At 54.0% G+C, this 10,950-nt stretch overlaps 1 protein-coding gene across 1 annotated transcript; it reads left to right on the forward strand.

Moving 5' to 3' along the window:
• The first annotated feature begins 512 nt into the window (after positions 1-512).
• Positions 513-10,668, forward strand: LOC132085219 (serine/threonine-protein kinase pim-2-like). The gene is made up of 9 exons (XM_059490585.1): positions 513-541; positions 1,763-1,838; positions 6,063-6,155; positions 7,070-7,095; positions 7,995-8,778; positions 8,889-8,939; positions 9,137-9,503; positions 10,137-10,316; positions 10,562-10,668. The coding sequence occupies exons 1-9, from the start codon at positions 513-515 to the stop codon at positions 10,666-10,668; spliced, it is 1,713 nt and encodes a 570-aa protein (XP_059346568.1).
• The last annotated feature ends 282 nt before the right edge of the window (positions 10,669-10,950 follow it).

Raw genomic sequence — 10,950 nt, forward strand, 5'->3', positions numbered from 1 at the left:
GTGCAAATGCAGAAACTGAGACACTAATGATGTTATTTGCCAGTGTTCCAGTCTCTGCCCAAGCTATAATTCAACGCTGCAAATTATTCTGTAGACCTGAGCCTGTGTTTTCTGTTTCCTGGCATAGAAGCCAGAAATTGGTGCCAGAGTAAGCACCTTTCTGTGCTTGTGCTCTCCTGCTATTCTTGTACTTGTGTGTTCCTCTGGACACAGTGGGATGTGTTGTCATTTCCTGGGACTTCTGTTGAAGGCAACTGGTTTTCTTTTCCAGGTGATTCTTATGTTTCCCCTCATGGCTTCCCCAGGTGACCAACCTCCGTTCCAAGGTGTCCTGCTCTGCCATTGTCACTCTGGGAGAGCTCTCTGTGACCTTGAAGAAAGACATGGACTCTGAGGTGGATGAGGTTGCTCGGGTCCTTCTCCAGATGGTGTCCAGCTCCCCAGAATTTGTTCAGAAAGCAGCCAGTCAGACCCTGGGGATCCTGGTGGAGAATGTGACTCCTGCACGAGCAATGACTGCTCTCATGGACATGGGAGTCAAGTAGGTTCTTCTTCTTTTAGTGATATTCTTCGCCTTCATGTGTGTGGGAGGGAGAAGGGATGAGACAGAGAATGGGAATGGTTGGAGGGAAGGGTCCTATATCCTGCATCTTCTATGAACTCAGTGACTTGATTCTCCAACCAACCTCACTTCTGTCCTCTCGTCACCTATTTCTGCCCTCCTGCAGCCCATCAGTTCTCAGAATCACAGAAGTGTAGAATATGGGGAGTTGAATGGGCCCATCAGGACCATGGAGTCCAGCTCCTGGCCTTGCCCAGAACAGCCCAAGGGTCACACCAAGTGCCTGAGATTTTTCTCCAAATGCTCCTTCAGCCCTGTCAGGCTTGGTGCTGTGACCACTGCCCTGGGGAGCCTGTTCCAGTGCCCAACCACCCTCTGGGTGAAAAACCCTTTTTCCTGATATCCAGACTAAAGCTCCTCTGACTCAGTTTCCTGCTGCTTCCTGGAGTTCTCCCAGTCTGTCAGATTTTCCTAGATGTGGTGACTGATGGGGAAGTGAAAGTGCCTGCAAATGCTGAGGATAGAGCCTTGTGCTTTTGTGGGCAGAGGGGCAATTGCAATTGCAGCTGTGAGCAGTGTTTGGTATTTCACAGTGCTAACCACAGAGGCCCTGGGAAAACCATGTCTCCTCATGATGCCACTGACTTGGGAAATGAGGAGGGTCCTTGCTGGGGCGTGGAGCACATGGGGGACAATCTGCTGGGTGTGGCACAGCCTGCACAGCAGGTGCAGCTCCTGCCAAAGGAGTCTTGTATGACTGTCCTGGCTTAGAGCTCTACTTTCTATGCAAACTGATGTTTCATGTTAGCCTTGAGAAGATGAATCACTCTACAGGCACCTCCACAGGCTGACAGCCATGGGACAGCTGAAGCAAATGCTGCCTTAAATGTTGGTGCTGGGCCTGATAGTTCCCAAGAGACACTCTCTAGAACAGGACAGCCTGGCTAAACTGCCTGCCACCCTTTCCTCAGCTTTGCAATGGGGTAAAACATTCAGATGGATCCATTGCCAAGCCCCACAGAAGAAATAGGCTGCATTGCTGGATATTCTGCAACTTCACAGCCCACAACATGTTTTACCTGCATTTGTTGTTTTCCAAAGTTCTGCAGATTTTGGGATACATGGGTGAAAAGAGCCTCAATCCTGCTGCAGGTCTCTGTGGTGTGCATCTGCCCCTACTCTCTCCATTGTTCTTCCTAGTCGTGGCATGGGGGGCCTGAAGCAGCTCCAGACGGAGGACAAGGTGAAGGCAATCATGGCTCAGCCTCACACAGAGGTGAGGGGGGAGCTGGGCCAATCTCTGCTGGGAGGAAGGGTCTTGTGGCAGCCCAGAGAGGCTGTGCACATTGCCAGGGAACAGCTGTGCCCTGCATGTGCCCCTGCGATGAGCTGTGCTGCTGCCAGTGCCCCTGGAGCTGTGGGGCTGCTGAGCTGTGGGGCAGGCAGAGGAGCAGGAGGGTGCATGTGCAGCTGAGCCATTCCTGGGGAGCACAGGGCTCTGGGCTCCCTGCTGTCCCAGGGCAGCCCAGAGGCCAGGCTGGGCCTGTGCCAGCTCTGGGCAAGTGGCTCAGGGTTTTGCCCCGGCCTGCCTCAGTGTCTGCCAGCAGGAGCATGTTTCCCTGTGCAGCTGTTTGGACATTTCCAGGAAATGTGTCCCAGGAAATAGGGAGCTTCAGATGCTTTAGGTTTGCATTTTGGCCTCTGTTAAATTTTGTGTCTTCACTTTGCAGATCTGACTGGTTACAGTCTTACCGAGAAGTTTTCTCAGGACACTTCCAATGTTCCCTCACCCACAAAGTCCTCGCCTCCCGTCCAGAAGAGCTCTCTTTCCTCCAAGCTCAGGAAGAAGCTGCCGCCTGTATGGAGAGTGTTTGAAGAATAGGATTGATGCATTAGGCTTCATAGTTACAGCTGTACATATGTTCTGATCTTTAGATGTAGTTTTGAATTAATGTGTTTTGATTCTGTCTTCAAGTTTTGATGACATGTTTTTAATTTTATATATTTCATTTTGATGATGAAAAAAAGTAAGTAAATAAATGAAATTGAAAAAACCAAGAGGAGAATGTGAGACCAGGACCTGCCAGCGTAGAGATTATGGGAGTGCAGCTCACTCAATGTGCCAGTGTCTCACCACATCCTTTCCTCATTGGGCCTCTCCTCTTCCTCTTTGGCCATCTTTTCTTTGTGTCATTTGTGCTGCTGTTTTCAACTTGTCATTGTAACAGGGCCACACATTGACATGTTTGGGGGACAATGGATCCAAAAGATCCTGTATAGTCAAAGGTTTTCTACCTAGGTGTGTTCTGTGCTCACCAAAGGCCTGAGCAAAGAAACCAAGAGAAGTGTGCCCAAATCCCAAAGCTTTGCTCCTTTGCAATCTCCCACAGATCTGGCTCACAGGTGTCTTCAATCACAATTCCATAGGTAAGAAAAGGTCGTGTATTTCACTGGGAAAAGCTGCACTGCTTTGGCAAAGTCACCTATATGTATATTTACCCGGGACAGCACTCCAGCTGTGTTGTTTGCCCCTTGTTTGCAGAAGGATGAGTGCACTGGGAGACCAATAACAAGTGACAAGGGTTCCTCAAATCTGCACTGCAGCCTGGGTGCCATTCAGCCCAGAGCTAGGGGATCATTTGTGCCCATGGACCAGTGCTTTCCAGTGGAATGAATTCCTGCACAGCTGGAAGAAGCAATTCTGGATTCAGCTCCAGCTGTTGGTAGGCTGCATGATCATTGACAATGCTGCCCTTCCAGAAATTATTCTGCAGTTTCCTTTCATAGTCATTTGAAGCTTTGAAACTTCACATTTCAATTTGCTTTGCCTTAGGGAAAAACACTTCTGGGCCCAGTGCAAACTGTAACATTTTGACAGCAAAGTCCTCGTGGTTGCCAGCTTCTGATGTTACACAATGTCACCTGGCTGCATGTGTTTGCTTAGCTCTGGGTCTATCCTAGCCTAGTAAAGCCCAGGCAGGGTGGCACATTGCAGGGAAAACTGGTCCATGAGCTTATGGGGTTGCCATCAGCAGCAGAGTGAATGTGCCCTTTGGGGATTCCTCTGGAGACAAAATTAGGGACCTGCTCCATGCCACAATATTCTCTTAGATCTTTCTAAAATATCCTAGAAAAGGCTGTGAAACTTCACATCTCCTTGCACACCCACTGTTTGAAGAGGGGCATTTTTGTCCGTCCTCAAAGTCATTGCTCTTGCACATGAGAAACATGAACATCCACCAACAGGAATGATGCATGGTCCTGCTGCTGCTGCTTCAGAGCTCTGGGAAGGTCACACCTGGGTATTACCAATATGAGCACTTAGTTAGCATTTCATACTCCTTCAAGCTGTCCAGATCTCAGGGCTTTTTGTTTCAAAGCAGCCATTGCACCATCTCTAGGGAAGAACAGGAAATGGGAAACAGCGACTGCCAGCCTTGCAAGGGTGTAGGGGAAAACCTGAGGTGTCTGCATCAAAAGATGAATGGGAAGAGTGTAATTGCCAAAGCAAATGCTCTGTTAGGACAGCAGGAGCAGTTCTTTACTGCATGCTTGCATGAAGATCATTTGGAATCTCCTTTTTGTATCTCATGCAGAAAAGAAGCTCTTAAGAATACCATGCTACTTAAACCAGATTGGGATAAAGCTCTGTAGTGGTTCACAATGAAGCAGACTGCCTGCTGTGTCACTGCCAGCCTGGTGAGACTGCAAGGGACCATAGTGTATCCCATGCCTGTTTTCCCTCCAAGCAGAGCTTGGTTTTCCTCATTAGTGTGGAGTAAATACAAGTGTAATAAAATGGACAATTAAACTGGCCACTTTGGAGGATATGCTCATGCTTTTGCATGTCAGTCCTGTACCTCATGCTCCCAAGGCTTGGTACTCATCAAGAAGTATTTTAAGAAAAAAACCTCAGCTCTCATGTTACATCTGAAGAAAACTGCATCAGCTCATAAGAGAATTCTGCTGTCAGGAACAAGACAAGAGCCTTCCGACACTCACTTGCAGCTGTCCTGGATTGCTGCAGCCCTTTGTGAAAAGCTGCTGCAGACAGAGTGTTTGGAGTTGGTTTGGGCTTGTATGAAAGATCTGTGGAGCAGTGTGCAGGGCTCTCCTGGCAGGAAACTGTTTGTCCAAGCCCAGGGACACGGTGCCGGCAGGAGCGGAGCGGCCCCGCTCCCAGCCCGAGAGTCTGTGGGCTGAGCCACGCCGGGGAGACAAGGCAGCGAGGGGCTCCAGCCCAGCTGCTTCACTGCCCTGCCCGCCCCATGGAGCTCTGCCGTGGGAGAAAGCCGACACCGGATGAGTCCCCGAGCTTCCATCAGCTGCTGGAACTGCTCCGTGACAGCTCCTGTTCTTCTGAGAGAGACCCCGGTGCCTTCTTGGAACACGTGTCATGGGGGGATTCTGTTTGATAATAAACTGTTGGGGGTTTTCCACTTTCATATATCAGTAATAATTCCCTATTGCTGGAAAGGGGTTGTTGGAACCCTTTAGAGGAGACGACTTCTTGCACAATATCCTGTTTGAAGTTGTCTGAAACTGTGTGAGACAGATGGCTTCACACAGGAGCATCCCCAAGGCTGCTGAGGGGAAGGCACAGAGGAAGACAAACCCAGTATTTCTGAGGGAAACTCCTTGACGCCAAACCAACCTGAGTTGTCAAACAGCAGATCTGATGTTTCGAGACATGGGCCAAAGGGGAAACCTTTCAGTGTGTTTGGTCCAGGCTGGGCTATGCTCGAGGCAAAGGTGTGTCAGTGTGTTGGATAATACTCTTTTCTTGACCTAGAGATGGTGACACTGAGAGGTGTTTTAAAAACTTTTATTCCATTTTCAGTCTCATGAGAAGGGTGAGACAATACAGATATTCTAATTCACGCCATCACAATCAGAAGCCAACTACTTCCTAATTATAATACATTATAAGCGTTTCTTGGTCTATCAGCCTTTTGCCATGCCATGTTGTAGATGCCTTAAAGCCAATTATTTGAAACTACTCCTCGTGTCTCCCCTGAGCCTCCTCTCCTCCAGGATAAACAACCCCAGCTCTCTCAGCCACTCCCTACAGCTCTTGTGCTCCAGACCCCTCTCCAGCCTTGTTGCCCTTCTCTGGACACGCTCCAGCCCCTCCATGTCCTTCCTAAATTGGGGGCATCAGAACTACAAACAGCACTTGAGGTGCTGCCCAACCAGTGCCCAGCACAGGGGAAGAATCCCTGCCTTGCTGCTGCTGGCCACACCATTCCTGATCCAGGCCAGGAGCCATTGGCCTGCTTGCCCACCTGGGCACACTGCTGCCTCATGTCCAGCCTGCTGTCCATCAGTCCCTGCAGGTCCCTTTCTGCCTGGCTGCTCTCCAGCCACTCTGGCACCTTGTTGAGGGAGGCAGGCAGGGAGGGAACAGGTCCGAACAGGTCCAGATCCAATCCTTCCTGAAATGTGGTGTTTGCTGGCACTGCCACTTCCCAGATTTTGATATTTCCCTATTCTGGCACAGCCCAAGTGCAGCAACTTGCTGGCAAAGAAAGTCAAAACCAAGCAAAGACCTGGTACCTACAGCAACCCGATCTCGGGTTTGCTGACACCGCCAGTACTCAGATCGGGAATGTTTCAGATGCCTGCACAGCCTAATTCCAGAAGTTTGCTGGCACAGAAAATTAGCATTTAGCAATTTCTCAGTGCCAGCAAAACCTGGCTGCAAAAAATGCAGCAATTTTCTGGAAAGAAAGCCAGAACCCAGCACCTTCCCAGTGCCGCCACCAGCATCGCCCAGGTCTGGTGTTTGCTGGTCAAGTGCCCAGATCTGGTAATTTCCCAGGGCTGGCACAGCCCAAGTCCAGCAATTTGCTGGCACAGAAAGCCAAAATCTGGCAATTTCCTGATGCCAATACAGGTGCCCAGACCAGGTGTTTGCTTCCACTGCCAGTGCTCAAATCTGGAAATTTCCCTATTCTGACACAGCCCAAGTGCAGCAATTTGTTGGCACAGAAATCCAAAACCTATGGCAGCTTCCTGCTACTGGGTCTGGCACCACCTACACATCTTGTGTTTCATGTAACCAGAACCCAGATTTGGAAATTTCCCAGTGCCAGCAGAGCCCAAATCTGGCAGATTTCTGTCGTTGGCAATGACACCACCCACATCTGGTGTTTGCTGGCAGTGCCAGCGCCCAGATCTGAAAACTTCCTGGTGCTGGCACAGCCCAAGTCCAGTGATTTGCTGGCACAGAAAGCCAAAGTTTGGAAATCTGCAGGTTCTGGCCCCAGCATCATCCAGCTCTGGTGTTTGCTGGGACCACTAGTGCCCAGATTTGGAAATTTCCCAGTGCCTTCACAGCCCAGGTCTAGCAATTTGGTTTTAGCTAGCTTAGGAAGCGAAGTTCCTCGGACTGTGGCTTTCCTTTTTCTTGGAACTGTTTAAACCTGCTCTGGACTGAAAACCCACGAAAACACTGGCAGCAGCTCACACCTGTGGCCCACCAAGCTCTGGGACGCTGCATTCCAGTACCAGAGGGACTTAGAAGAGACCAAGTGAGCCAACTACAACCCACAAAAAGGACTTTTTGAATTTGCCATCTCTTCAGCACTGTCAGAGGTTTTATTTAATATTATTCATTTTTCATGCTTGCGAATACATTACTTGTTAAATAAACTGGGCTTTTTTTCACTTTTCTCCAGGAAAGTCTTTTCCTGAACTAGTAGGGGGAGAGGCCGCTTGAACTTCTTTCTAGATGGACCCCTTTTGGAGATTTCCTCCCAAAATTTGCCCTCAACCAGCACAAACAGTCATCATGAAAATTTCACCAGTGACATAATTTCCTGGTGGCAAATCTTGTCACAGAAGCTTGACCTTGTTCTCCATGAGAGATTCTTGGGAAGAGCAGACAGGAGAAAATTCCTGGAAAACTGAAACAGCATTCCAGAAGGGAAATGAAAATGAAGGAACAATCCAAGATGTTTTCCTCTGTTAATTTCTATGCTCCCCTTTTCCATGTTGCACTACCTCTCCATCCAGTAATTCCAGATGCACCTCACCTCTAAGATTGGTGACAGGGATTTTTAGACACTCTAAAATACCATGAGCCACACACAGTTTTCCTTCCCCTGTTTTTACTGGAAAGCAACACTGGAGTTGTAAGTGCAGTGCTGGGCTCAGGTAGGAATGCTACCCCAAGGGAAGGTGCCCCGACAGTGTTTGACCCTCAGCAAGGACAATGCACAGCAGCGAGCGAGGGGATCGCTGTGCCAGTGTGCAGGAGTCAGGGCTCTGCATCCGGGCTCAAGGCTGCAAAGTTCCCGTGTTTGGGCAGACGGAGGGGCTGTCCCCGGGGCGCGCGGGGCTCGAACGTGGGGCTCGTGGGGCGAGCGGGGAACGGACACGGGGACGAACGGCCCCGGTGCTTCAGTTGCAGCGGCGGCAGCGGCGGCAGCGGCGGCAGCAGCAGCGGTAGCGGCGACAGCAGCAGCGGCGGCAGCAAAAGCAGATATTCTTCAACACTCTTTCTCTTTCTTTCTCTCTCTCTCTCTCTTTCCCGCTGTCGGGCACCCTTCTCTCGGGGTCCCTTGCCCGGCGTCCCTCTCCTCTCCCCGCCTCCCTCCCCCCTTCCGGGCCGGGCCATGCCCCCGGCCCGCCCCCGGCCCCGGGCGGGGCTGCCCCGTGCCCGGCCCCGGCCGTCCCGCCGCGGTCTCGCCTCCGCCCGGCTCTGGCCGTACTGGCGGTGGCGCTGCTGGGCGGGCATCAGTGCCTGGTGCGGGGGCGGCATCGCCGCCCTTCGGCTCCGCCTGGCCCGAGCCCGGCCCCGGACGCGACGCAGGGTCCGGTCCCGACCCCGGCCCCAGCACCAGCCCCGCCCCCGACCCCGGCCCCGGCCCGTGCTCTTCCCGGGGCCCGCGGAGCACACACGCGGCGCGGCCGCTCCCGCCGCCTCCGCTGCGGTTTCCCCGGCCCGAGCTCCGCCGCTCGGCAGCGCGGCCGCCGGCCCCGAGCCTCCCGTGCCGCGTTCCGAAGAGCGAACGCCGGGGCATGGCCGGCCCGGGGCGGGTGAGGGGCGCTCGGGGGCCGTTGCTGGCCCCGGGCCGAGCGCTGACCGCCGCGTCCCGCCCGCAGGGAAGACGCAGCAGGGCCTGAAGGAGCAGTACAGGCTGGGTTCGCTGCTGGGGCGCGGCGGCTTCGGCAGCGTCTTCGCGGCCACGCGGCTCTCGGACGGCGCCCCGGTGAGCGGCGGACAAGGAGGAGGGGGCGGAGGAGGAGGAGGAGAAGGGCAGAGGATGGGGCTGGGCAGGGCAGGCGGCGAGCTGAGCCCTCTGCTCCCCTTGACTTGCAGGTGGCCATCAAAAGGGTGCCACGGAACCGCGTCCGGCACTGGGGCGAGCTGGTGAGTGAGCGGGGCCAGCAGCCGGGGCTGCCGGCCGGGGATGAGCCGAGGCCCGGCAGGGTGGGAGCCGCCAGGATGCCCCGAGGGAGAGCGGGCGTGGGGCCAGCACAGGGCGCAGAGCATCCCTGGCTGGCTGAGGGCTTCACGAGCCCCGGCATGGCATCAGCCCCACTGACGGCATCATGCTCCTCCCGCAGCCCGACGGCACCAGCGCACCCCTGGAGATTGTGCTGCTGGCCAAGGTGTCCACTGGCTTCCCTGGTGTGGTCCAGCTGCTGGAGTGGCTTGAGCTCCCCAAGGACATCTTGATGGTGCTGGAGCGACCAAAGCGGTGTCAGGACCTGCATCGTTTCATTCGGGCACGGCGGTTCCTGCCCGAGGAGGAGGCGCGGGAGCTGTTCCGCCAGGTGCTGGAGGCCGTGCGGCACTGCACCAGCTGCGGGGTCCTGCACAGGGACATCAAACCAGGGAACATCCTGGTTGACCTGGACACTGGGCAGGCCAAACTAATTGACTTTGGCTGTGGCACCTACCTGCAGGACACAGTCTACACTCACTTTGCAGGTGAGCCCACGCAGGGCTCCTGGGCCCAGCATCTCATGACTCAACATCTCCCAGCCCAAGCTGGCTGTGGCAGCAGGGATTCTCTCTTTTGCGGCCCTTCATGGCACTGAGTCTTCAGCTGAGTTTCTTTTGAAACTCAGGGCTGAGTGGGTAGCCATCTTCCAGCCCTGCAGGCAGCCTTTGCCCCCCACTCTGCCCAGAACTGGTGCTGGGGCAGCCAGCCCAACAAAAACACCCGTGGGTGGGGGTAGCAGAGAGGGGGGACCGGAACCTGTGCCCAGCCGGTTTGGTGTGCAGGTGAGAAAGGGCTTGGACTGCTCCACTCACCTGGTCTGTTGGGGTTCATAATGTTTTTTGGGGCAATGCAGGCAGGGAGGATGAGAGCTTGGTTTTTCCCAGCACTGGGTGGGTTCTTCCTTGTTATGGTCAGGCCTTGCCAGGGCTTCCACTGCCCCCTTGAAACACTAGAGGTTTCTTTTCCAACCCCAAGTCTGTACACAAGTCCCAGGTGCTGATGAGAGGGCAATGCTCACCCTGTGTGCCAGTGAGGCAGCCCCCACATGCCCAGGGATGCTGGGGCCAGGCTCTGGGAGCAGCAGCATCCCCCTGATGAACTCCATCTGTATTCCATAGGAACACGGTCATACAGCCCCCCGGAATGGACCCACTTTGGCTGGTACTATGGCAAGCCAGCTACCATCTGGTCCCTGGGCATCCTGCTGCACCAGATGGTCTGCGGGGAGCACCCTTTCAGGGGGGGCCAGAATATCAGCTGGGACCATCAGCTCTCACTGCCACAACGGCTCTCTCAAGGTGGATACTCATCTCTGGGCACGGGGGGAATTCCAGTGCTGGGAGACAGCAGTGGGCTCGTGAGCATCCTGCACTGGCAGCTGCTGAGGAGGTGGCACATGTCCTGCTCTCCTCCAAAACAGGGAGTTGATGGGAAAGTTCAGGCCGAGCTTTGAGCACATCCAGCACGGCCTGGGCATTGGAATGGTGGGGCAAAGCCAATAGGAGCCTTTTCCTACTAACTGGTTTCTGATTTCTCTGCCCAGAGTGCCAAGATCTTATCAGGCGGTGTTTATCCATGCTGGACTTGGAAAGACCCTCATTAGAAGACCTGTTCTGTCATCCTTGGATGCAGGATATTCATCTGCCCTAGAAGAAGGGAGAGAGCCACAGGCACACTTTGATCCAGGGCCCTGGAAAGTTCCAGCTCCACACATGCCTTGGCAATCAGAAGCAAAGAAACCCAGCCCTTTTTGTGCTGCCTGTGTCACTGCACCGGGGCCATGGGATGGGAACACGCAGCCCTTGTGCTGGAGCTGAGCTGCTCTGCCCAGCACTGGTGGCTTCCATCCAAGCTGGTTTTGCTTGCCCTGGTTCCCTGACAGCTTGGGCCCTGGGCAGAGCCCTGAGAGCCTGGTCTGCCCCCAGGGAAGGA

The sequence above is a fragment of the Ammospiza nelsoni genome, chromosome 29 (genome assembly GCF_027579445.1).
Source record: "Ammospiza nelsoni isolate bAmmNel1 chromosome 29, bAmmNel1.pri, whole genome shotgun sequence".
NCBI lineage: Eukaryota > Metazoa > Chordata > Aves > Passeriformes > Passerellidae > Ammospiza > Ammospiza nelsoni.

Bases quoted from the DNA above. Each gene is read 5' to 3' on its own strand.
- LOC132085219 (XM_059490585.1), top strand. From the start codon at position 513: ATGACTGCTCTCATGGACATGGGAGTCAA. The intron at 9,504-10,136 runs GTGAGCCCACGC...TGTATTCCATAG, and splicing joins AGTCTACACTCACTTTGCAG to GAACACGGTCATACAGCCCC. The intron at 10,317-10,561 runs GTGGATACTCAT...TTCTCTGCCCAG, and splicing joins GCCACAACGGCTCTCTCAAG to AGTGCCAAGATCTTATCAGG.